This window comes from Cyclospora cayetanensis, unplaced genomic scaffold (genome assembly GCF_002999335.1).
Source record: "Cyclospora cayetanensis isolate NF1_C8 unplaced genomic scaffold, CcayRef3 CcayRef3_contig_18, whole genome shotgun sequence".
Classification (NCBI taxonomy): domain Eukaryota; phylum Apicomplexa; class Conoidasida; order Eucoccidiorida; family Eimeriidae; genus Cyclospora; species Cyclospora cayetanensis.
The window spans coordinates 249,418-274,657 of record NW_020312125.1 but is presented as its reverse complement, the minus strand read 5'-3'; the positions used below and the strand labels follow the sequence as shown (position 1 = coordinate 274,657).

At 53.8% G+C, this 25,240-nt stretch overlaps 4 protein-coding genes across 4 annotated transcripts; 2 read left to right on the top strand and 2 right to left on the bottom strand.

Annotated features, from left to right (window-relative positions):
- Nucleotides 1-416: 416 nt before the first annotated feature.
- LOC34623129 (AF4/FMR2 family member 4) lies at nt 417-3,632 on the top strand. Its single transcript, XM_026337395.1, has 5 exons — nt 417-455; nt 567-1,481; nt 1,575-2,977; nt 3,111-3,268; nt 3,421-3,632. Exons 1-5 carry the CDS (start codon nt 417-419, stop codon nt 3,630-3,632), a joined length of 2,727 nt encoding a protein of 908 aa, XP_026193180.1.
- Nucleotides 3,633-11,761: 8,129 nt separating this feature from the next.
- Nucleotides 11,762-17,269, top strand: LOC34623130 (AF4/FMR2 family member 4). Its single transcript, XM_026337394.1, has 9 exons — nt 11,762-12,125; nt 12,598-12,741; nt 13,228-13,792; nt 14,028-14,400; nt 14,644-15,225; nt 15,367-15,505; nt 16,162-16,323; nt 16,437-16,800; nt 17,185-17,269. Exons 1-9 carry the CDS (start codon nt 11,762-11,764, stop codon nt 17,267-17,269), a joined length of 2,778 nt encoding a protein of 925 aa, XP_026193179.1.
- A 1,028-nt stretch (nt 17,270-18,297) lies between these two features.
- On the bottom strand, nt 18,298-19,942 carry LOC34623131. Its single transcript, XM_022736263.2, has 2 exons — nt 18,593-19,942; nt 18,298-18,384 (listed from the first exon to the last, which is right to left on the bottom strand). Exons 1-2 carry the CDS (start codon nt 19,940-19,942, stop codon nt 18,298-18,300), a joined length of 1,437 nt encoding a protein of 478 aa, XP_022587688.2.
- A 3,068-nt stretch (nt 19,943-23,010) lies between these two features.
- On the bottom strand, nt 23,011-24,151 carry LOC34623132 (3-mercaptopyruvate sulfurtransferase). The gene is made up of 2 exons (XM_026337392.1): nt 23,560-24,151; nt 23,011-23,213 (listed from the first exon to the last, which is right to left on the bottom strand). The coding sequence occupies exons 1-2, from the start codon at nt 24,149-24,151 to the stop codon at nt 23,011-23,013; spliced, it is 795 nt and encodes a 264-aa protein (XP_026193177.1).
- Between the last annotated feature and the right edge of the window lie 1,089 nt (nt 24,152-25,240).

Genomic DNA, 25,240 nt, shown 5'->3' with positions numbered 1-25,240 from the left:
AATGCTCTTCAATCTTCATTTCTCCTCGCTAATTGTTATTTAGATGTTTTACAGGCTTTTCTCGTCATTTTTTGCTACATGGGGTCCCCGAGGCAACAGCAACAGGGGCCCCCACAGCAATAGTAAGAGCGGGGGCCCGCGAGGGCCCCAGCCGCGATTGTCTAGGAAACGGAACGCACACAACAGGGGCTTACCAGAGGCGGTGAAACACTCTTGGGAACTCCTGTCAATACTCCCCACACGTGCAAGCAGGTCCCTTACGGGGCCCTTTGCCCATGGTCTCTCCCGTAAGTTCTCCGTCTCTCTCCTTGGAGCACCCTGGAGTGTCATCAGCCACTGCAGCAGCAGCACGCGCACCAGCAAGAACGGCGGCAGCAGCTACGGGATCAAGAACAAGCCCAGCTCCCCCCGCGACAATGAAGGGTGCCCTAGCAATAGCGGAAGCCGCTGCTGAGGCAGCAGCTACAAATGCTGCACAGGAAGGAGCAGCAGAGTGCGGTGCCGCAGAAGCAGAAGCCCTCACGAATTCTGGCGATCGAGAAACAACAACAGTACTAACGGTGGAGTCAGCAGCTGCTACGCCATCAGAGCAGCAAGGCCTCGTAGAGGTGCAGGTAGGCCCGCGGTTGTTTTACGCCACACGGAAGACCCTTTCCAAGTCCCCTGTGCTAAGGCGCATGATAAGAGGACAGGAAGCGAAAGCTACACGTACACCTGAGGGCGTGGGAAATAATCCTACCTCTGGGGCACCTCGTTTGCTCCTAGACTGCGAGCCTGAAGTTTTCTCCGTCGTCTTGAGTTACTTGAGAACGGGAGAGATTGATGGATCGGTTCTTTGCGGAGGACGGAAACCTCCGGGTGAGAGCTGTTGTGGCGGGGTGTATGAGCATACCCTCAGGCAGGAGTTCAGACTGCTACAGCTGCCCTGGCCGCGTCGCTGCATGCGCTGCGTCTACCTTTACAACCCTCAACTGTATCAGCAGCTCCCTGGTGGATCGGGAGGCTCTTTCTTGAATGAAGAGGCAGTCATTAATCCCGAAGAGATGCCAGCCTGCTTCATACATCCAGGGAGACTGCAGCGCGCAACAGACACCGGTCCCCCCATATACACATGCTGCGCTAGAGAAGAGGGAGAGATTGGCTGCAAGGCCGCACGCCACATAAGCACGCATGACATGGGGTGCCCTTGTGAAGCGGGTAAACAAACGTGGGGGACCCCTAATTCTCCGGATCAGGAGCAACAACGGGGGCTTGGGCAGTCCCTCATTTCACAGAAGCCGCAGCAGAAGCCACAGCAGCAACAAGCTGCCCCCCAGCCCTCGCATCGCGAACCTTTTAGTGGGACGTCTGACTCTGCCACCTTTCTGGAGAGCAGCAGAGCACCGGCAGGAGAAACAGCAGCCAGCAGCCCGACACCCAGTGCAGCGAGCTGCCCTGCGGAACTGGGCAGACAAGGATATGTGGCAGCAGCAACAGCTACAGCAGCAGCAGCAGCAGCAGCAGCAGAGGCTGAGGCAACGACGGCAGTTTCCTCGCAGGACGTCCATACACCCGAGAGCGGACTTTGCATGCAGTCCCCGCTGGCTCTTCCCCTCGCTGGCGCTGATGTTGCTGCTGCCGGAGGTGGCGGAGGCGCAGAAGAAGTGAACTGGCAGAAGCACACGCAACAGCAACAACAAGAGTTGAGCTGGCTGGGCCGTTCCTGCCCAGTGTTGCCTTACGGGGCACATCCTGTGCCTGCGGCAGCAGAGCCGGGAGGCCATCAACTCTACTCGTGCTACCCGTATGCTGCCGCTCCCTGCCAGACATCACCGGGAGATGAAGATGAGCAACAGCAGCAGCAGACACCTGTCCCTCTTCCGTATGCTGTTGCCGTCCCGCACCAATACTTGATTGACAGGTCTGTTCCAGGGTACAATGCAGGGGGGCCCCCCCTCCCGGGGGCGCATCCTCTGTGCGCTGAAGAATTTTGGGCATGTGAATACATGCGGATGCAGCAGCAGCAGCAGCAGCAGCTACTGATGTACTGCCCTTTCGTCTGTCCGTACACCTGTGGGAGCTGGGATCCGTTGCTTCCCCAGGTCGCCAAAACGCAAGGCGGGGGCACACCTTCAGGGGCTCCGGGGGGGCCCCCAGGCGCTTCAGGGGCCTTGCTGTGTTCTGCGGGGGAGGCTTCTGCACACCTGGAGTCTCCAGGGTATCTTACCAGAGGGGAGGGCCCCACAGGGGAGCAGGAGCCTGTGGGGGCGACGCTTGTGGGAACGCTTGCTAGGCCGCAGCCATCGGGGAACCCTCGACAGCAGTGCCGGTGGAAACGATGCCCAAGGGAGGCAGAACACCCTGATGGGGCCCTTCCGTGTGCAGGCGCTCGCAGCGGGGGCCCCTCAGTGTGTCACGCCGGCAGCGGGGATATCGAAGATGTACGGGAGCTGCCTGGGATACACCCCACTCTCAAAGAGGGGAGCGGGGGGACGCCCCTTAGCCGGCGGGCCTGCTGCGAGCGGCGAGGAGGAGGAGCGCGAGGGGCCCTAGGACCAACTTCAAAAAGCATTGTTGCAGCAGCAGTAGCTTTGCAGGGAGGGAGCAGAACAGGCGTGCGAGAGAACCCCACCGAGGCACCTCAGGAAAGAGAAGATGCCTTAGCCACCGTGGGAGAGTCCAGCAACGCCAACGCGGGGGGCCCCAACACGGAAAGGCAGCCACAGCCGCAGCAACAAGAGCAGCCGGGATTGCAAGAAGAGCATCTCGAGGAGCTGAAGCGACAAAGCGAGGAGCAACAAGAGGAGCAGCGGGAGGGAGACCAGCAGCAGAAGCAACAGGATATGCAACAATACGAGTTGATGCAACAGCACAGCTGCTCAAAACCCCGAGCGCAAGCTCGGGTTACTGGGGCGCAGGGCCCCCAAGGCTCGCAGGCCCCCAACCCTTTGTTCAAAACAAGGATGTGCCAGTTGTACAAGAATGGATTGTGCCGGCTGTGAGTTTAGAGCTCTGTGGATGGTTGAGGCTTCCAGATGTATTTTGATTGCTTCCGCGCTATACGTCTGAGCAAGGCCTTGTGTTTCTTTTGGCCCTCATCTTGGAAACGTTTGCTTGCGTGGCTTGTGCAGGGCGTCTCGCCGTTGCAAATTTGCGCATGCGCTGCGGGAGTTGCGTTCGACTTCCGATTTCTACAAGACGGGGCTATGTGCCTTTTGGGCTGCAGGGTTCTGCAGGGCTGGGACGCAGTGCAGACATGCACACGGGGAGGAAGAGATGAGGGGCAAAGGTAAAAGCGAATACTGATGTGAACTGAATATGCGAAACGTGAATCAGCGCAGGGCGCACTGAACTGTCCGATTCCATAGTCCTTGGCGCTTGCAGTAGCTCAATCGAGGGTTGTGCAGGTCGAGCCGGGGTCAGAAGTCTTTTAAGGGACAGGAATACGATGTGCTGTGGAGGCTGGTGTGGTGCGCGCAGTTGAATGCCAAGCAAAGGCATCTCCTGGCTGTGACGGCTCAGCTTGCTGCAGTGCATCCCCACCGCAGGAACAAGAGCCCTCCAGCTGCTTTCCCCCGGCGTCCGGAGTGCTGCCAATTCCAGCGCAGGCACAGCAGCCAGAAGTGCAGCAGGTGGAAGCAGAAAGTGACTGATCCCCACTGTGTGGGTAGTCTTAGCTATCCGAAAGCACCCCTATGCCTGGGTGTACAAGCAGCTGCTGAATATGAACGCAGAGGGTGTTCCTTTGGTGGTTTGTATGCGAATGGTGCATTGAGTGTGTACGTACGTCATAACTTGTCAGTTATCTGTTTTATGGATTTTGCTGTATGTTCCGAAAGAGGAAGCAGTAGTAAGGCATTAAATGAAGACAGTGGCCAGCCGTGGTCTGCACTGCTGCATTACTGAATAGAGGGTTTTTCATGAATCAAGTGAAGTGAGATGCTTGGTTAAGGTGTGTTAAGTCACCAGGCTCATAAGCCAACTGCCATTTTGTCCTATTAGGCAAAGATTTTGTAACTCTCTGCCAGGAGCAAGCGGGGCTGCTTCAGGCCGTGATGGTGCAACAAGCGAGGATGGAGGCAGTTTATACGATGTAGTGCATACTCAAGGGCAAATTGCTCGTAAGCAGTGTCGCTCTATGATTATCCTTTGCCTCCTGCCCGCAAGTGAGGGGGGAATTCGGGGAGGGTGCTAGCTTGTCTATTAATATTCCCCCTTACCTCGGAGGCTATGTTCCAAAGGTTACCGAGTTCTAGAGGGCAGTAACTACTCACCCTTTTTTTTTGCCTGCAAAACTTGCTGGCGCCGAAGTACCGATGTTGCAAACTATTTTTCTCTTTTCACTCTGTTTATTTAAGTCTTTGCATTTTAGTTGTTTCGTAATGACGGCAACGAAGTGGTGTATCAGGGATGCTCAGCAAAAACTCGGAAAGCTAGCCTTTTTGCATGGAACACTACTCTACTGCATGCGAAAACTGTTACTGGGAAGAGTGCTTGCCATCATACGCATGCCCAAGGCCTAGTTTACACTTCTTAAGCGCATTGCATCCTTGGTTTCAGGTCAAGTTGTACCTGATGCGTTGCATAGACACTCGACAGCTACATGGGAATCCCCTTCCCGTGTTCTGGCATAAGGTCCCATATACCTGCAGTCTCCATGTAGTCGCAACGCCTGCAGCACTATGTAGCGCCCTAACAACTGCAAGGCATAGAATATTCCGTTTACTCGAAAGTTCCCTATGCTAAGCGCATATGGGGCTTCACCCCGCAGTGGCTCCGCGTATAGCAGCTAGCTTTCGAGTAAGGATCGTGGGAATATATCGCAGCTCCAAGTTCATCGTTATACTGGAGAAGACCATCCGAAAAAAAATTTCCCCAGCTTAATGCACGTAGCCCAATGGGCAGCTCAAGGCTTATCCGCAGGCAGATCGTCTCCTCAGATGTATTTTGAAGATATCAGCTCATGGTAAGCATATCACATGGCCTTTAAAGCCCACACCGTCTGGAGAAATCGTGTATTATATTCCCTCCATCAACACTGGGCTCAATCCGTAATTAGCTGCCATACTCTGAGGAGCTTCCGAAGTGCCATAATTATTCCCTCTCCCCAAACTTAACTCACGAGCATCTCTGATAGCCGTACCTGGATTGAGACGGATAGTAACAGGGAACCCGCTGTAATCTCTCTAGTTACAATCTAAATTGCACGGGGAACGTTCCAGCGCTCGCAACCACCAAATCTAGTAAGATCAAGACAGGCGGAACCTAGATATGGGTAGCCTTCTCGAGTCGAAGCATACTTGACAGAATCACATCACACCGAGCAAGTAAAAATAGGATCTTCTTGGGGTACTGTACCAGCGCAGATGACCGCCTTCAGCAAAAGGCAGTTCCTCTTTAAGGTTCCAGAGAAAGAAAAGTGCGTAGCCTTCTGAACAACGACGGGTGTACACACGAAACCTACTGCGTGGCTTTGAGGAATTCAGGGCCTCAATCATGAGAGTTATTTCTTCTAGTTTCCAGGCGCATCACCCTAGTTTTAGCTGGCGCCATAAAACGGACGAATTATTCAAAATGTGCTGTTGCTAATGTCAGTAGGAAAGCCTTTAATTCAGTACAGGTATTCCTGCTCGAGTAGTATATCATTTCTTCGAATTTCCCCCTAGGGTGGAATATAGCAGCCACACCCAATACGATGTTCCAAGAAGCGCTATTGAGTTCCAGTCTAAGGAAGCTCCCCACTTTCCTGCCGTAGACCATGAGTGCTTGCAGAAAGAGAGGGGCGTGTAAGGCGCCCCTAGCTTCACCCTCCAAGCACTAAGAGCACTCATCGCTGGTTGCACATAGCATCAACCACATAGGCACACAACACTGAAGCTTAATCTACTGATCTGACTCTGCTGTACAACCGATAAGACACATGAACCGCCAAGTTCGAAGTAGCATGTGCTCCATGTAGACTCGCCATAGCCCACTGTGTGATATACTAAACCATGCAGCGTTTCCACTGTGGGCAATGTCTAGCCACAAAATACATATGTATTGTAGCCTTCCAACTTTACAGCACATACGCGAACAGATCCATGCTCAAAAGAGCTGGGCTACTCCTTCAAGCTTACCATATTATAGAATAATTATTAAGCACTTGACTGCTTGCTTTTCTCTGTTCTTCTCTCTCCTTCGCTACATAGTAGAGCTATTTTGATGCATCAAGACGTAGAGTTGTGTGCGTAGGTGTCAGATACTATCTGGGGGAATAGCTGCGAGTGTTCAAGGAAATTAAACTGTGCAGCACCACGCTATCTAGCTGCCCCTCTTTTCTCATGCAGAAGACTTGCAGGGCGATGGCAAGGAAAGCAAAGAATGCTTCTTCTGGGAGTGACTCAACGACTTTCTACAGGGTGTATGTTGAGCCAGAAGCCAGAGGTCTCCTTAAGGAGACCTTAAAGAGGGCGTTACATTGGCTAACATACAACGTAGATATGATTCGAATTCTTCATGTGTCCATCAAAAAAGGGCGGATGGTTGTTTATATGGACAAGGTCATTGTATCAACCTAGACCTTCAAGAGCATCAATATCACCGATAGCGTGTGCTTCAGCTGTTGCCAGGTAGATAAACATTTTTCTAGAATTTAGTGCTTCGCCTATAGAATCTACCCAGTTCCAATATATTTTGAAGCAATCCAGGTCTGGCCTTCATCTTTACGCACTTGCAAAGCAGTAGAAAAATTGCATGGATATGCACCTTGTTGTCGAAACTTGACTCTTGTATTTGCTCAATTCGCATATTTTTAAAGTGATCTACTTAAGAGGGCGCATTCTGTGAACCGGGCATACAACGCTGACGCCATAGTAGGGATGCTTGTAGGGCGCCTAGGAGCTTCTCCGATGCTTTGGCTGCCCACCTATGGGCGTCAAGCCTTCCAAACAACAGGCATGAATGACTTAGAGGGGAGTCTTATCATCTTCCAACATGTTATTGGTTCTCCAGAACATCAAATTATTGCTTATTTACCCCCCAGCGTCACTGAACCTTAGCAGTAGCATCACGTGCTGGAAAATGGACTCTCCGCAGTGTAGTGGGGCATGAATAAATGTCAACACTATTTAGATGGGCGTCATTTTACTGTTCAAAGTGACTATCAGTCTTCAATGTACCTGACGAAGAGCTTAGGACCGTGATATCCTTAGAGTTGTTCGCTGGCTTAGGTCTTTCCAACAGTAGGACTTTCCAGCGAAGTAAATTCAAGGCTTCACCAACATGGTCGCCGACACCCTCTCACGACGCCCATGTCCGTGATGCTTCACCAGAACGTTTTTGACCTTCATACATTTGCAACTACTAGTGACAAAATAAAGAATGACAACGGCGCAGGACTCCCATTTTAAGGATATCTTTCTGTGGCTTAAAAAAGGGGAGGTACACTCTACATTCTAGCGTTGCCCCTCAATGCCTTTGTGTGCCAAGCAAATAATCACGTTCTTGCTAACCATAGTTAGATTCACCCTACAGCGGAAAGGCGCTCAAGCTCCTTCCAATGGCCTGGGATGCGTCATTGGCGAGAATTATGCACTGTCGCGCCCATCTCAGCAGCTGACTAGGCCCAGATCCATCTATACCCGGACTTGACAAGTTTACTCTCCGCGTGGAAGGATTTGGACTGATTTGACTATGGGCTTTGCTGCTGAGTGCAAGAGTTTAAGGTCCAACGTAGCATTCCCGCTGCTTTCGACAGACTCAGCAGGTATGCGTATTTCATTACGTGCTCCAGCTTTATCACGGCTCCGAAAGTCGCTAAGTTGTCTTATCTTCATGTCTGGAACCTCTTGTCATATGTATGTCACTGACCATGCGATAACCACTGCAATCCATGTTGGGGCGTGTGAACAAATGTAGTACACCAGACAAGCTCTTCTACTTATTTGCAGCTCTATATAAGCAAAAATTCAATTGCGTAGCTTTGAGTTTCCTTCGTCCGCCGAGTCGGTCTGTAAGACTTCGGTGCACCCCGCCTAACCACTGTCCTCCTGCACTCCTGGTCTATCCTGAGCAGCCCTCCTCTAAGCTGGGCCTGAGCCCGAAGGTCTATAGCTAGTTTTCACCAGTAGCAGCAGAGGGATTTAGAAAGCATGTGGCTAGTGCATGCGAATGTATATGCAAAGCTCAAGAGAGACACGCAGGGAACTAAGCTCAGCAGTGGTCAGCTGTGTGTTTCGAGCCCGGGGATTTGATCCTAGTGCATCAGTACACTCTGTTCGGTCCCCCATAAACTTACTAAGTGAATACGTTTGCAGCCAGGTGGCGAGGACCCTTTTCCATTCTCTCACGAATCAAAAATCTTTCTTTCTTTCACTCTTATTTGCACTGGATGAGCCATAGAACTACCAATATTGATTTTCTAGCAATAGGTCAAACTCCTCCAATTACATGCAAAATTCGTTGCGCAGCCAAGTGAGCCGTAGGGGGCTGAGCAATCACAGGGAGCTCTAGAAGTGCTGGATTCTAGGTCTATGGTGACCCGTGGACAAAATAGACGAAAGTTTCTGGTGAAATATGTGAGGGAAGACCACCTCTTGTGGATGGATAAAGAACAACTGCTGACTTCGTCGCATGCTCGTGAATTGAGGAATATGCTTGGTTAATAACGCTAGATTTTGTGGACGGCATTCCTCACCCCCTTAAAAAATTGTTCCTCCCCAGCACATGATCTGGCTGAAATAGCTACCTTCACCAATAAGATTGCTTTAAATGTTTTGCCTCTTACTCTCGAGGTGCTTCATTCACTTAGATTAATGTGCAGACACTTCCACGTACCTCGTCTTTATAATCATGCTTCCGCCTCCGGTAAGGGTTTAAAGTTAATTACGCTGCATGCAATGGCTGCAGGCAGATATTGATTGATAAATTGCGGAGTCACTGGCAAATTAGTTTTTATGCCGATTCTCATAACACCTTGTACTTGCTTTCGGTTTTCTCTTAGCAGGAAGCTCACACCTTTCAGCGCTTTGATGACCGTTAGCCGTTGCTCTGCCGCGGTGTCGTTGGTTTGGTCCCTCGTTCGTTGTTAGCTAGTGCACATGTGTTTGTTTTTATCAATTAGCCTTGTCGGCATTTGCCCACAGTACGCTTCTCATTTACAGTGTTTTCGCGTCTGTGCCTGCGTGAGGAGTGGCAGTAGGACGGGGACTTTATCACTTTCCTGCACTCAGATGGTCTAGGTGGAAGGGCACGGAACATGAGGGCGTGTGTTTTGAAAGGCGGGGTGAGAAAATGTAGCAGGCTATCCCACACTTCGGCAGGTTATGACACACTAGTCATAATAACAAAATTAGTAGTCAGATATGGTGTTGGTGTATTTTTATTTCTGATTTCTTGTGTAAACTTATTTCCATACAACACAACGCAACCTTCCGCGAGTACGTGCTAGCTACTATGTCCGAATAGTGGTGAATATGGGGTGAAGGCGCAGCCAAGCGCAACCTGGCTGAACCCCCTCTCATCCTAGGAACTCTGAGGGGTTCGGGCAAAGGGAAAGTGGAAGTTCTTTCGATGAACAGCGAATAACTTAGTATTGAGCCTGGGGTTGAGTCTCTCCCTATTGAGACCTTAGACAGAGCTTTGCATGTGACAGCACTGCATTTTTCGGTACGGCTTTTTCCCCCATCCACAGACTATTGAAACAGTGGATCATGTACCGTGCCAATTAAGGTTTTCGTAGGGGTCACTAAAACTCCAGATTTAGTACAAACATTACAATAAGCTGTTGAGTGTTTTAAGAATTGTATAGCTGCTTGATACCTTAGATCGTCCTACATGGGGGGAAGGGACTAATAGGATTCTCGTTGCTACACCCTATAAGCACTCCGAGGTTTCGCAGCTAATTGCACTTAGTATCTAGCACACAAGCTATCAACATTGCGTCTTGTTGTATCCACAGCTAACGGTTCGCTGCAAGGAACAATATAGGGACAAACAAGCAATTAATCACTTTTTTGCTTATTGTTGGCTAAATATAAATAGTGTAGTAAAAAGTGTTGAGGTGTGGCATACCCCGCGACAACACTGGAGCCTCGAGGGGCAAGGGATGGGAGAGGGGAGAGCTATTTCGGGTATAGCACTCGATAACTTGCTCAAAGTTTCGTAGAGAGGTTGCAACTGAGTGTCTCTCTAATCAGACTTTAGATGAAGCGCTACAGCTCCAGTGCACCAGTCGCTATACGCAACTATCTGTGAAACATGGGATTGCGTAGACCAGACAGCAAGGCACATCCTAGCTGATCCTCTGTCCCCACGCCTGAATCCTATAAGGTGAGCTCAGGAAGAGGAATCTCCTCTGGAGGCACATTAGTTAGCTTCCCTTAAGGTTTTGTCCTTGGTAAGGTGTCAAGTGCCTTCCTAAGGAGACCCGTGGCGAGAAGGTACAACTACGAGTCATCACCTCTTTAGGTCCTTCATTCAAGGAAAAAATGGGCAGCTGGATGCACTTAGTTACACCCTATGATCATTTCGGAATAGCTATACCCATTTAGACTAGAAACTTGACAAACAACAGTCATTATTGAAGTACGCCTAGAAGCCTCACCTTGCAACAATTAAGATGCAACAGTAGTTGTTTCTGCAGCCAACGTTTAGGTCAATCATCGCTGAACACAGGTAATGGGGCAGAAGGTGCGTGAGCCTAGCGTGGTTCGCTGCAAACCGCTACAGTCGGCTGTAGGAGATTGCTTAGCCTGGGTGGGAGGCCACACACTGCTCCGCAGGAAGTGTTTCGTAGCCTTGCAGGATGATCCGGCAGTATATTTATCATCTGAATCGAAGAGACTTCACAAAATTAAAAGAAGGCATTGTTTTTGTGGAGCGTTCACGCATTTGCACTCAGCAGCTTCTCCACCAACAGGAGTGGCAGCAACAATGCAAGAAGGTATGGCGGGTCAAAGCATAGGTGAGTGTCCTGGCCTCCTGTCTTCATCGCCGAAGTAAAGTGGCTATGGCGAAGCTCCCAACTTCTCGAAATATTGGATACGCCTTTAAAAAAACTCTTTAGCAGGAGTACTAGAAGTTAAAGCACGACGCACAGCAGCGGCGGCAGCAGCGGGGGGGTACCAAGTGCAGCAGCAGCAGCAGCAACCGCAGCAGCAACTGCAGCCGTGGCGGCTTGCCATAGCAGCATAGGCTACCCGATCTTGTAGATTTGCATTTAATAAAGAAGAAGCGAACAATTCGACTAGTAATTATCTCTCTTCTCTATCACTTTCTCCCGTTGGGCTGACTTATCCCTTGTGCCGTGTCGTCGCTGTGCTTCACCGGGCAGCAGAGGCCAGAAGCCCTTCTGCTGCCTCTAGGCAGGCCGGTTCCCTTTGGGGGCCTTTGAGGCATGGTTTGTGCTCCAGAGTGTTGCAGCCGAAGGGGCCGCAGGCATACGCCTCACCCCTGCACCGTTCCCACACAGCGGCCGCCGTCACAGCCGCCACAGCAGCAGCGCGCGATCTTCGCCTGTTTTTAGCACAGCAAGGGAGCTGAGCCACCGTCCTCGAGGCATAACACTTATTTCAGCGCGTCGGTCTCTTTTTACGGCTTGGGGCCCCCCAGAGCCCTCGCCGCGCTAAGCCGGGTTTGCCCAAGCAGCAGCACCAGGGGCCCCATTCTGCACCCCGGTTGTTGGTCGCGACCTTCCTTGCCTTTTGGGGTGGTGTGAGGGCATCCCAAAACGACGAGCAGCAGCGGGAGCGGCGACAGCAGGGGCAGAGGGGCTGGGGGCAGCAGCAGGCAGCGTCTGTCCATGACGACTCCAGAGTGTCCCTCTGTGCCGCCGCCGGGGCCCCCGGAGGGCCCTGGGGCCCCCGAGGGCCCTACGGTGGCTTCCGGATCTGGATCTGTGGGGTTGGATAGCTTGTCGGCCGCTTCAGCACCCGCAGCGGCAGGAGACGCGTCCACGGCAACGACCGCAACAGCCGCAGCAGCTGCTGCCGAAGGAGAAGACACGTCTCCCCTTACGGAGCGCGGAGACTGCACGCAAAGGCGCAACCGTTGGGCAGACGAAAGTGACGATTTAGACTCCCCGGCGTTCGATCCGATGGCCTCGGGGGCAGCACCTCCGCCCTTCAGGCTGGGAGTCTCCGATGAGAGCCCTATCCCCGTCGTCAGTGCGTCTTTTGGGAGTTCATGCGCTGTCTAACCCTCTGAGGCATGCGTAGAAAGGGGGGCTTAGACCGGTCAGGACGGCACTGGGCAGCTGGTTTCTGTACTCTTTTGGGAACGGGGGTCGGGGAAGCGGGGGTGGAGGAGTGCGGAATTCCCCTAGGCCTGTGGGGCGGTGCCCCCGCAGGGGGACGCAGTGTTTCCTCGCGTGGGGTGTTGCACCTTCCTCTGCGGAGGGATTGCGGTGTCATCGCTCTGGCGCATGCTTGCGCATGCATGCAGTGCTCCCAAGCTTTCCACAGAGACGTGATACGCTTAATGGCGGCAGCTGCTGAGGACCCTGTCACGGCACGTGTGTCGCCAGCAAGCGCTCTGCATGCGGGAGGTGTTTTGTGGGGCATTGTGGTGCTGAGCACCGGTGCTGCTGCCGACAGACATCCAGATTGGCTATTGCATGCCATGTTTGCGTCTGTGCAGTGGAAGATCGGGGAGTTCGGGACTTGTTGCTAACAGAGTTAGACGGCCGTACCACAGAGAAAGACATTGCAGCCCTCTTCCACGGAGTTCGTAGAGTGCGAATCAAGAGGGGAGACAGCAGCCGGAGATCGGGCTTGCTTTCAGGTGAGAAAGGCACGGGCACAAGGAGGCCCTTGCATGCATGGTGGCATGCTCTTATTCGGGGTGGAGGGGACGGGCACGACTGCAGAAATACACACGGGCAGAACTCACCCTCGGCGGAAGGGCCTGCCTGCTCATGCGTATTTTCTGCTTGGATTCTCTCCTCGGTAAATCACTGCTGTGTGGAGAGGATCCAGAGTGTGGAGAGGATCCAGTGTGTGGAGAGGATCCAGTGTGTGTGTGTATGTGTGTGTGTGTGTGTGTGTTGTTTGTGTCTCTGTGTGTATCTGTGGCGTGAGTGTTTCCGCTCAATGCTCGCCTGCTTCTGTCGCTGTCCGTGTGCATGTGGATTGCGGGTCTGTAGAGAGTGCATGCACACACATAGGAATGTCGTGTATTAGGATGCATGTGTACGTGTAGTCCCGCGTGGCGTCCATGGGTGTCTGTTTATCCTGCTGTTGCGCATGTGTTGTGGGGGCCTGCATGCAGCTGAGGTGTCTTTCGTCTCGCACGAGGCAGTCTGTGCGGCTCTTGCCATGAATGGCCGCCCTATTCCCAGGCGAGGAGGGGCCTCCCTTGGAGCTCCGCGAGGGGAACGCCAGAGGCCTCCCCAGATTCTCAAGATACAGCTGCGTCCCCCCGATATCCTGGACGCATGTTTCTCGAAGTTTCGCACGGGAGGCTTGGGGGGCCCCTCCGGTGCAGCAGCAGGGTCCTCCACAGCGACGTCCTCAGAGGGCCATCGACGAGGCGCTCCCGCCGCTCCGGGGGGGGGCGGAGGCGGAGGCGGAGGCGGAGGCAGTGGCTCCCCCTTGACAAGAGGCGGTTCGGGGGGAGGGCCTCAGGGGGCCCCCCGAGCTGCGAATCCGGACAGTAAGTGGCGCAGAAGGGGCAAAAGCCCCGACACGTCTGCTGCGGCTACCACTGCTACCCCGGGCAGCACGAAGGAGCAGCAGCAGCAGGAGGTGTCGAACTTGAGCAGCAATGGGGCAGTCTCTTCGGCCCCTCTGGTAGCCCCCAAAGACCTCCTGAAAGAGCAGCTGAGACCACAAGGGTAAGACGACGTCCTTAGGCCCCTAGGGGGAGGCCTGAGTGAACATCGAGCCTTCGTTGAGAGGGCTTCCTGCACTAATCGCACGCTGCGTCAAAAAATCGTCTCCTCTGATAGAGCCTCGCGATGGATGCGAGAAGCGGGGGTTGTTGTCCTCTGGCTAGGGTCCTCGGCCCCAAGAACCTATGGCTGCAAGGTTTATTCTTAGGCCGCTCGGCGTTTCTCTGGGAATTTGCAGGTTGAAATTGAATCCAGCGATTTTTGGGGAAGCAAAGCCTCGCGATGAAGCCGCAGTGCTCCAAAGACTGAAGGAGGCCCGCGGGAGTCCCCTCAAACAGGGGGCCTCGGAAGATACCCCCGACCTCAAAGCCATGCACCTGCACAACATGCATGCGCCTCCACCCCCGCCTCCCCCGCCGCAGCAACAGCCGCAGCCACAGCAGCAACCCCCGCCTCAGCAGCAGCAGCAGCCGCGATGGAGGGTGGGTTTACAACAACAACAGCAGCAGCAGCAGCAGTATACTGCGCCTGAGAGGCCCCGAAGGCGACAAGATGTTCTAGGCGGTGCGAGACCTCGTGAAGAACCGCTGCTTACTACCTCCGCACAGGAGGTAGGGAGCAGTCTCTAGTGCACAGTCAGCAGCCGCGGGCTCCGCTGAACTGAAATTGGATAGCGAAGTGCATATGCGGATGCGGCCTGTTGGACGCTGAGCATATCTCCTTGGTGCTGCGTTCGGCGCCCCCCTGTCTCCTGGTGCCACTTCCAGCTTGTGCACGGATCTTACTCTGTTGCCTGTGCTGCCTTTCGGTTGCTGTCTGTGCAGCAAAAGCGAATATCGGCACCGATTTCAAAGCCTGTAGCTGTTCCCCCCCCCCCGGAGGATCTTCCCGCCAAGGCCTCTGCAGCAGCAGCGGCGGGGCCCCATCCCCATCCGCCGACATCCGAGGCCTCAACAGCTGGACCGAGGACGGGGGAAGCTTCTTGGGGCCCCTTAATAGGGCCCACTGCGCCTCAGCAGGACGCCACGACGCCTGCACGCCGGGGCTGGCGGGTTGCGCCCGAAGGAGGCAGTAGCGGGAGCACTGCGGATGCAGTGGGGGACACGTCGAAGGGCAGCACTGCTGCTCGCAGCAGCGTAGGAGGGGGCCCCCACCCCCAGCAGCAGCAGCAGCAGCAGCAGCAGCAGCAGCAGCAGCAGCAGCAGCAGCAGCAGCGAAAGCGGGGCTCTATTAGAGTGCGGGGTGTCTGTGCAGTGACAGCCCCTTCCGAAGTCGCAGGCGAGCAGGGCGAGCAGCAGCACGAAGAGAACGCATGCGTTGCTCCTCCGGCTGCACCGCGAACGGGGCCTTTGGCGTCTCAGCTCTTCCCCGATGACTCTGTCAAGCAGCTAGAGCAACATGAGCAGCAGCAAGTGAAGAAGTCGAGGGGCCGACAGGTACCGTCGTGATGCGCCCCGCCGCGAGTTTGCTGCAGCAGCTCTCACGCAGCTGCTCGCTGCTGGTCCCTGTGGGCCCTGACGGTGGCTGCTGCATGCGCCGACGTACTTATTAGTTCTTGCGGTTGTGTTTATACGCAGGCCTGGCAGACAAAGGCGGAGGGTGTTTCGCAGCCTCCGAGCGCGCAAGACGCGGAAACGAAGCCGCCTCTTGAGGAGGGCCCACTACTTCACTCGGGGCGAGGGGCCCCTGGGGAAGCGCAGGCTCCGCATCCTCCAAGCCAGCAGTACCCCCAACAGAACCCTCACCAGCAGTATCAGCAGCACGGCTATGGTCACAGGGGGGGCAGCTACAGAGAGGATAAACGCGGAGGCAGAGGAGGAGACAGACGAGGGGGCGCAGCTGCGGGGGCCTCCCGGGGAGGCACTGGGGGGGGCCCCCGGTGGGGCCCCCCTCACCCCGGGGGAGGGCCTCTTCTGAACCGGGGCTCTGCAAGGGACGACAACGTCCGCCAGTCCGCAGCAGGGGCGACAGGAGGTGCTGCAGCAACGAGTCTTAGCAGCACCAACAGCCAGACAACGCGCAACGTAAGCAGTACACCGAGGGCAGGCTAGATACATATATGTATGTATTTATAAGGGCGTAGCAGCTCCAGCAGGACCTGCCGCTGGTGCTGGTGGATTGAAATCTGTGTGTGTGTATATGTTCTGGATGCCGGTTCCTCCTCTGGCAGCAAGTGATCTGCATGCAGCGGCTGCTGGGTAAAGCGGTGCTCTTTGGCTTGTCGTGTGCTTAGGCTGATACGGGAGGGTACGCTGATGGACAGCATTCATGCGCCGCCTCGGCAGGTGTGCCATCCGCGTCAAGAAACTTCCCTTTCTGCTTCTGCAAAGGCGTTTTACTGGCTGCGTATACTCTTCTGTCGCTGCTGTTAGTTAGCGGCTCGCTTGTCGCCCTGTTGCTGCTGCGGTTGGACGCCTCAGGAGGAGTCCCTTGCCGGGAGCGAGGCTCACGCTGGCAGCGAGGCTTCCCCCCACGGGAAAAACGGGAAGACGAGCACGACAAATGTAGTCAACGACAATGGAGGTTGTCTGGTGGTGAGCATTGAGTCAGCAGGGGTCATTAAGGTTGCCTTCTTGAGGGTGATGCGCGGCTGCAGCCGCGCATCACCCACAAGAAGTTGCGTGTAGTGTGTGTGCTGTCGCTCAAGTCAGCTGCTTGGCAGGTGGTCGTGCTGTCGCTTATGATGCGAGCACTGACTGTTTTGCACGAGCGGTTGTCGGTTTTACATCGATCGCCGTGGAGGTAGCAGCGCAGCTGTCACTTGTCATATTTGATGCAGGGGCAGATCATGTCAACAACCAGGGCAGCGGCAGTGCGGGGGGTGCAAAGAGGCGTGTGAACTCGGGGCCGCTCGAAGAGCGACAAAGAACCTCTTGGTCATCGGCGAGCCGCGAATCAACAGGAGCGTCCGCCGCTGCTGCTGCCTCGGGAGATGCTGCAGCTTCACAGGCGCAGCAGCAGCAGCAGCAGCAGCAGCGGCAACAGCAACAACAGGGAGGAGGCAAACAGCAGCAGAATTTTGCCAATACGTCGCGGGAAGGGTGAGCACATCACCGTTCTACAGATTGAGATGCAGCCTTTGGCCGTGTGTGTCTGTGCAGTGCTCTTACTACTACTTATTACTGGAAGAATGCCATTTGTCTTCTATTGGAGTTGCTGCTATGCGTTCAAAAGCACCTAGCGTGTGTGGCCCTTTGTGCCGTTTGAATTGCCGCCTCCCCTCCCGGCTCCCCTCGTGGGGTGTACAGACGCGGCCTCTGGGAAGAGGGGGAAACGGGTCGCTTTGCCAGCCGTCCGTGTGCGGACCACTGCCTTCTCCCCCAGTGCTGCTAACCGACTATCTTCCCTGTCTTATAAGGGTATGTTTCTGTATTTGTTGTGCCACTGTCTTGTAGGCCTGCTCACTCAGCGGCTTCCCCTTCAGTAAAAACAGGGAACAGGTTCTCTGTGTTTGGCGATCTCTCGGGGGAGTCTGACTGACTACCACGACATAGCATGCTCTCGGGCCTCGTGCAGCCTCTCCCTATTCATCCCTGATGATTTACTTCCAGAACAATATGACAGCTCCGTTGGTGACATCTCAATGAACAGATGCACACGCCTCACGGCCAGCAAGGCGCCCCCCTCTGTAAGGAGATACATGGATGTCATTGTCTTCGCTTGTATATGCGCCTCCACGGCGTCAGTTGATGGCGTGTGTAGCTGCACAGCCGCAAAGAGGTGTGGTTCCGCTGGTGTTGCTTCAAAAAGGAGACGGGATGGAGAGAGCAGAATAAAGAGACAGTGTTTCTCTCTACATCTTTTGCGGCCTCTCAGTCTCACGGCTGCTGTGGCCCCTTTTTGCACTCTTCCGAGGGCTCCCCTAGTAGGGAGGCCACACGATAAAGACACAGGGTATGCTGATTCTAAATGAAGCAGCCGCAGACCCCGCAGCGGCCAGGGGGCCGTGCGCAGGTCAGGCGCGTTTACGTTGACGTTATTCTGGTACAATAGCCCCATGAGGGGCCCTCTACTTTTGATGAGGTGAAGCTCACGGAGGCCCGAGGGCGGGTTTGAGACGGAAAACTTAAGGTTTAATGGCATACATACTTTGTACGGACTCTCTCAATTTGTCCATACTTGCAATTTTGTATTTGTAGGCGTTTTCAAAGAACAATTTTTACCGAGTGTGTGCATGCACATACCAAAAATTTTACCTGATCGTACATCTACAAGAACATGCACGGTGTAGGGAAAGTATAGAGACAAATTGATGTACATATATACAGATGTACCTTGCTGGCACGCATACGTATAAACCTTTCAATGCGAGCAGAGCTACGCTCATGCAGCCATGCCTGTGAAGAAAACGCCTCACACGGTGATGGGCCCGTGCGTTTGATGCCTGCCTCTGCAAGGCCTTACCAAAGTGCACACTTCCAGCTGCGAACCCCTTTAGCTAGAGATTTCCCTTGCGTTTGCTTTAGAAGCAAGACATATCTCGCTGGACGGGTTCGTCGAAACACCGCCTACAGCAATGCATCAGCCACACTGTAGGAGGATGTCCCCTGAACATTGCGGAGGAAAAGGGCACCCGACTCGCAGCACGGAAAGGTCTTTGCCAATGAATCGAGGAAAGTATTTGACAAAGGACCAGTGGGTCCCCTAAGGGCGGGTGGAACGTCTCAGCTTGGCCGTCCTTGGTTGGCCTCGAAGCCGGTTCCACAGGCTTTCCAGGAAGCCCTTTTCCCCACACTGGAAATTTATTGGTCGTTACTAGGTTCTCTGCTGCCTCTTGGGGAGGTTGTTTTTGTTTGAGTTTGCCTTCTTTCTCCGTTTGTACTCCATGGGGCTCTCTCTGAGTTCTATGGGGAGGCCCCAAATGCCTTCCTTGTTTCTCTCCGCAGTGCGCTGGAGTTCTTCAAGCTGTGGGCGCCTCCCCGCATACACGCGGCCCCCTCCAGTGTACAGTACACTCAGACCCCGCCTCAGCAGTACATCGCTCACGTCGAACAGCAGCGGTATCCGACTCTGCTCCAGTATTTGCAGCAAGTAACATGCCTCTCTGACGCGGGCACCCGACTCTCGAGGGCCCTCCTCTAAGTCTGGGCTGTTGCTGCTTTTGGAGGGTCTAGAAAACCCTGAAGGCTTTCTGAGCTTCCACAGCGTGTCTTTAGCTATTGCAAGCGCGTGAAGGGTCTCTTTCTGCGAATAAGGCGCCTCTAGAGCCTCTACAAGTCGCTGGGCACTCTGGCCGGCCTCCTTTGGAGGAGCCTTATTGACAAGCTGGCCCTCAGAGTCCGTGGGGATTGCCTGCGCGGCTATGTGTGTAAAGACGGCATGAAAGTAGCTGGCGAAAGCCATGGACCCTTCTGTGGATCTATGCGTAACTGCGGGGAGAAGGACTCGGGCTAAGATTCTCTTGTACTGGTCTAGCCGCAGTGGCACTACCAGCACCACCCGGCCCAAGACCATATCTGCCAACGCGGCTGCTGCTGCGACGCCCAGTGGCTGACCTCCTACGTCCAGAAACGCTGAGCCGTACACCATGGAGGGCAAGGCCTCCGGAGCCTGCTCTTTGCCCCTAGAATCAGGGTCGGCCTTACGGATGCCTCGTTTTCGTGTTTCAGGTGCGTCTATGGCGTACAGCCGAACATTCAGGGTGCACGAGGATATGGGGGAGCAACTTGAGGCCACTGTTGGCAGGGTAAGCTGTGGTGGTGCTCTGAGGTTACTGTACACCGTAGTAAGATTTTCTAGGGCTGCGAGCAGGGGTCGGAGCGTTGGTTGCTGCTGCGCGGGGAAATGTATGGACACCTCGGCGTCAGTAAGTACGGGAATACAGCGTATCGTGTCGCCATCCACCACCACAGCAACCAGACAAGCAAAAGGGGCACTTTCGTGGGAAGGCGCTGCGGGGGGATGCGGCTCACCAGTAAGGAGCCAGGAAAGGGTAATAGCGGGAAACGCACTGGACGGGGGCAACTCGCTGTCGAAACTTGAACGGCGCAATCCTGTGTTACTGTAGAAGAGGCCCCAGTACGCAGAAAAGACACTGACGGAAACGCCTGCGAGCAGCAAGGCCCAGCGGGAGAGGGCCTGGTGCCTGCTGAGCCAGCTGGTAGGAAGGGTCTGCTTAGAGGGGCCCTCCCTCTTGTCGGTGAGGCGAGCCATACTCAGACGTGCAACGAAAAAGATACACTTCAGCGCTCTTCCTTAATGGAGGTGCGTGGAAACTCGAAATATGTGGAGCTGCGCAGGTGGCAAGGCCTGTTCGGTGCCCATCTGCAAATGGTGCAGTACGTTCCGGCTACGTCTCCCCCAAGTAGGAATACAAGCCACAGAAAGTCATTGATTTCGGTAGCACAAATGTGAGAGAGGCAGGAAGGAGCATAAACACCAACGAGCGCAGCGAATCATCGCCCCACTGTAGGATACGCCTGGTAGCACCGGGGATAGTGATGGTCAGGGCATTAAGTAAACAATGAACGACCACTGAGATCACCCTGAAATAACAATGGATTGAATATTTCAGTGTATGTTTCGGACTATCGAGGTGCCCCCCTGCCTCCTGACCTGAAGTGGTCAAATGGAATGTTTTCCCACCGCTACTTCAAACGGGGGTCAATGGGCTGCACAACACCTGGCATGAAAACTCGCAGGGTTTTCTTCTAAGCATTAGTTATCACAATAAAAAGTACTGCAGATACGTGTTTGTCGGGTGTTTCCTGAGAAATCCCAAGATACGATCTACCGCGCAGCAGGGGCTATGCTTGATGCACACCCCACGATGAACCAGTGTATGCTGTAGTTCACCTAGGGTGCTTATGCCTAGTAGAGCTGAAATGACTTACTTTAATAAGCAGAGCGCAGAGAAATGTGAGTTTCTGTGGGGACCGGGAAAGCTAGTCTCTGAGGTACCTTTTACGCTGCATGTAGGGACACTCGCTGTAGGGAGGAAAGTTCCCTCAAGCGTCTTCACAGAATAAAACAGCGCCGACAAGGGGATTTCATTGGATTTGATCGATGCCGCAGGCAAGCAACAAATTTTAAGGAGCTTTTCTACATAAACCAAGAATCCGCACACTCTACGCCACAAGGGTGGTTGGGCACATGTGTACTTTTAAGGGAATACAGCAGGCCATATAGTGGTAGAAATTTTTTTGTAGCTCTCACAGGTGGTACAATCAGCTGAGCAGGGAGCTTTAAAAATGCCCAGTTTGATGTGATAATGGATGAGAAGCCTGCACTTGCTGGATTGGGCTAAGCATCAATTAGGCACTCTCTACTGCGTTATCAATCTTTAAAAAGAATTAATAGATTCACTCGTTGAAATATGTGCTCGAATATCTTTTTTATTGCAGAGCAGCGTCAGCTCTATGCAGGAAGTCACAATGTAACGTGGGTTTGCACAAGTGCTACGCGCGACTAGCTGCGAATATTCGGAGAATTTTGAGGTTGCACCAACGTACATCCTAGATGCCCCTTTCCCTACAGGCGGTGCCCTCTGAGGGTGACGGTAAGGGCTGGAAGACCTCTTTTGGAAGCACTCACAATAAGTTTATTTTAACCTTGGTTTGAGGCCTGGCGTAGGGCGTGTCCTTATAGAGACAAATGAAGTATTGCACGTGGCATCAGCCCGCTGCTGGGGATTTATCTGGACATCAGATACACTAATACCACCGAAGTTCGTGGTAGCACCTAGATTAGCAGCAGCTACTACAGTATTTGTACAACGCACAAAATGTTGGAGCACTCACGGCAACAGCAGGAGTTCCGGTGTGCCATACTTCCACAGCTCGAACGTCGAATAATTATATGGTGAGGAGAAAGCCCTAAGCTTGCGCAAAAAATGTTTAAAGCGGCTTTGCATGTTTCATAGTCATGTAGTTATCTGTAGTTCTCACCTGTAGCAGTGCACCATGTATTCATGTAGCTTAGCATTTAATACACAAGCTTAGGCCTTCTATTTTCTCGTCCTTGTAGTGTTCATGTTGCCTCTTTCTTACTAAAGCAGAAACACGCTTCCGATAGTTGCATAAACCCTTATGGCTGTACACCTGCAGAGAAAAATGCTTATACGGCTTCCGTGAGTTCCGGTAACGTTTGTCACGTATCTATTCAGGCATATGCACTCTGACAAAATCAAGAAGACTCGTGCTATTTTCCTTTACAGCCCCTTGCGCAGTATTCTCAGCCGCTCTTAGGTCCTCAGCAGCACGAGGATGTCGAACCCGTGAGCGGAGGTGAGTATGCACAGGCAAGCAACAGTAGCAGCAGCACCTGTTGAATGAAACAGGCAGCAATAAATGAAGAAAACACAATAGCAAACATATCAACGGCAGTGCTCAGAGCAAGAGCAGAAACAGACGCATCAGCACTAGCAGTAGCACCTTTGAGAACACGATCTACTGCTCTAAAAGTGAGTTTTCGCGGCAAGCAAGGCACCAAACGTACACTTGCTTCGTACCTGCAGACACCAGGTGGACGGGAGCTATAGCGAAATACAACAGCACACCCGGAGCTGTTCGGACAGGTTTGTGGACGCAAGCCTATGGGTGTACGCACAGGTGCAGAATGTCAGTCTCTACAAGGAGCTGATTCATTACAAAGCGTTTGCTCTTTTGGAGAGAACAAACAGATGAATGCGGACTCGCAAAAGGAAAAATATCTCGCGAAGCACAGTAAGGCAAACGAGTGAGTGTGCATAGGCATTCGGAGAATTAAATTGGAGGTGAAAACCTGAAAGCATGAAGCTTCAGTTTAAGAGACAAATATTGCTACATTTGATAGGGGCGTGCTATAAAAGTGTAGCATATGCGCAGAGACGCGGGTTCACATGCAACCGCGTATTCAGAATACAAGTGGATGCACATACTCGCATGTAGGGGCTCTTAATAGAGTTGCTAGAGCCTGAGAGACACCAGAAGCGCGATCTTGCAGAAAGCCCCCCGCGAGGGGTTTAGCACTGAGGCGGTACGGGGGCCTCAAGAAACGTACGATGATTACAAATATGCGCCTACTGGGACCTCCTTTATCTCAAGGTGGAGGTACCCCCAGCGGCGTCTCCACGAAAGTGTTTGTGTGTGAAGGGGAAAGCGATATACGCGCGCCTACAGGTATCCCCAGAAGATATCTATCCATTCGACTTAGATCTACGGAGGTACAAGTGGGGGGCCGTGTCAGGATTCTCTAGCCCGCGAAACTGTTTCCTGTCGAAATTCGAAGAAGGTGCCACAAGGTCAGCGCGAACTTGGCGCGCGCTGCCTGGCCTGTATGACACTACGAAGAGCGTCCTGTTGCTGCTGCGTTGGGGGTGGAACGATGAGAGTGGGCAAGGAGGAGCTGCTGCCTGAGCCCTCCTGGTGGCCCTCGGTAAGGCGCCGCTCTGCCCATTCAGTCCAAGAGCCGTCGTATACAGACAGCAGAGCCTCTGGGTAGCCAACCTGTAGCAACAATGAGACAACAAGGTCAGCTGTGTAAGACTGGCTGTAGCAGCAACATCAATGGCAGTGGCTAAGAGGAGCGGGCTCAAGAGCTGCAGGCCGTGAGGCCGAAGTGTCACAGAAGGGCGCCAAACACGCAAGGCATGCAGCATCAGCAACTGTGCCACAGGACACAGCGTACCTTTAGGAGAGCAAGGTACACAATGCATGCGGTTACACCCGTGCCGCAGGTGCAGACAATTCTTTTGGCGCGTGAAAAGTCTAGCTGCGAGTCTTCCTGCAAATGCGATGGTTTCTGTCGCTGGTGCTGTCCCTGCTGGGAAAGCGACTGCAGCTGCTGGCTGATGCCGCCTACATTTGCACGGAGCAGAAGGGGTGCCAGAGCAAGAAGAAGGGGAGCTCCCGTCTTTAGAGTTGCGTAGCCGAATGGGGGGGCCTTTGCGGAGGTTTCGAAGGGGCAGAGGTATGTTGTGGGCCCTGAGCTGGTGGTGCTGTCGGTGTTCGAGGGGAAGAATGCATGCGGCTGCAAGACTTCCACGAAGAAAAGGTTCACAGAGGATGGAATGTGACCACCGAAAAGGCCCTCCCTAGGCTCCGGAGACAGACCCCAAAATCTTTCGTGAGAGCGCGCATCCACTAACAGCACGGTCCTCGTACTGCTGCTGGTGCCAGTGCTTTGCTTTGTGCAGGCCTCAATTGAGGCTGCGAGCTCATCGAGGCTCTGCAAGACATCTTCATACGTGGAGTGCAAGTGGCTATGCCCACTGCTCGCAGCAGCATCCACAGAAGCATTACTAGCAGTCTCGCTACCACCTTCAGGAAGGGGGAGGAGGGTGTCTGTCGTGAGTGGCTGCCTGTCTAGGGGCTTAGCGCTTGCTATCCAGGCCTTGAGGCCTCCGTTCAGAATTCGGGAGCTCCAACCGCCCCAGCGCAGCATCCAGTACACTCGGGGGGCAGAAAAGAAGCCTACGGAGTCATATAAGACAATCTTTGTCTGCCGCTGCAGCTCCGGCTGTTGCGGTTCCTGCGTGTGCTGCTGCTGCTGCTGCTTTTGCTTCAGCAGCGCCTGCAAGTATGCGTGCAGCTGCGAGCGCGAAGGCAGCATATGCGGGAACGGGCTGTTGGTATCGCAGCAAACATCGATGTCAAAGTAAAGGGCCCCCGGCAGCCGGGGGCCCCCCAGGAATTCCTCCTCAGCAGAGCGGCCCCCAAAAATAGGCAGACCAGTTTTGCTGCAATCCAGCAGGAGTGGCCTTTGCTGCTCATGGGCAGCTAGCTCTGCAGCCAGCTCGTCCACCGAAATCAATGGATCACTGCAGGGTTCCCAGCCACCCGAAAGTGTGGCCATCCCCCTGTTACACGGGAGGCCCCGGAAGATTCCAGAGGCAAGGCAAGGGCGGAGAGTAAGTCGCCGCAGAAGATTCTGCGAGGCTATGGCTCCTTGCATCGCACGGAGATGAGCAGACACGTGCCTCTCGGGTCGTTGCAGCCGGCAAGAAGAATCAACAGCAGCGTGGTGACCACACGCGCATATACAGATCTTCCTCTTTTCTTTGACTGAAGGAGTTACTGCTCGAAATTCGAGGAGTACAAATGCTGTAAGGTGGTGCCTGCCAAGGTAGCCGCATCGGCGGCTGCTGGACCAGGACCAGGGTCACTCCTGCCACGGCCGGAGTTCCCCTTGTACGCGGTTGCATGCCGCAGTGTGCTGCGCAAAGGCGAAGGCAGAAAAAAATATAATACGGACCTATAAGGAAACCGTCCTTGTTTCCTCGTTGGATATACTACGAGCATAATCCATTAAATCCCGCACACTCCTCGTTGTACCTGCCGGCGTTCGTCTCAGATCTTGGCTGCGCTCGCCTTTACCGAACCCTCAGCCGGAGGCGTTGTCTTGGGGTACTGCTGCAACTGGAGTCTTGCCTGCGTTGAGCGCTTTACACTGAAGCAGCAGACACTTCCGCCCCGTTAATCCATCTCTCTCCCCATTCGAGGTCCCCTGTGCACCCCACTAGTGCCACTATTT

Coding starts and splice junctions, on each gene's coding strand:
- LOC34623130 (XM_026337394.1), top strand. CDS start 11,762: ATGACGACTCCAGAGTGTCCCTCTGTGCCGCCGCCGGGGCCCCCGGAG. Junction 13,793..14,027: donor GAGCAGCTGAGACCACAAGG/GTAAGACGACGT, acceptor GGGAATTTGCAG/GTTGAAATTGAATCCAGCGA. Junction 14,401..14,643: donor TTACTACCTCCGCACAGGAG/GTAGGGAGCAGT, acceptor CCGATTTCAAAG/CCTGTAGCTGTTCCCCCCCC.
- LOC34623131 (XM_022736263.2), bottom strand. CDS start 19,942: ATGGCTCGCCTCACCGACAAGAGGGAGGGCCCCTCTAAGCAGACCCTT. Junction 18,385..18,592: donor AGTACAAACGGAGAAAGAAG/GCAAACTCAAAC, acceptor TCATTGGCAAAG/ACCTTTCCGTGCTGCGAGTC.
- LOC34623129 (XM_026337395.1), top strand. CDS start 417: ATGAAGGGTGCCCTAGCAATAGCGGAAGCCGCTGCTGAG. Junction 456..566: donor TAGCGGAAGCCGCTGCTGAG/GCAGCAGCTACA, acceptor CTAACGGTGGAG/TCAGCAGCTGCTACGCCATC. Junction 1,482..1,574: donor TGGCAGCAGCAACAGCTACA/GCAGCAGCAGCA, acceptor CTTTGCATGCAG/TCCCCGCTGGCTCTTCCCCT.
- LOC34623132 (XM_026337392.1), bottom strand. CDS start 24,151: ATGCTGCGCTGGGGCGGTTGGAGCTCCCGAATTCTGAACGGAGGCCTC. Junction 23,214..23,559: donor CCGTGCAAATGTAGGCGGCA/TCAGCCAGCAGC, acceptor TGTTGCTACAGG/TTGGCTACCCAGAGGCTCTG.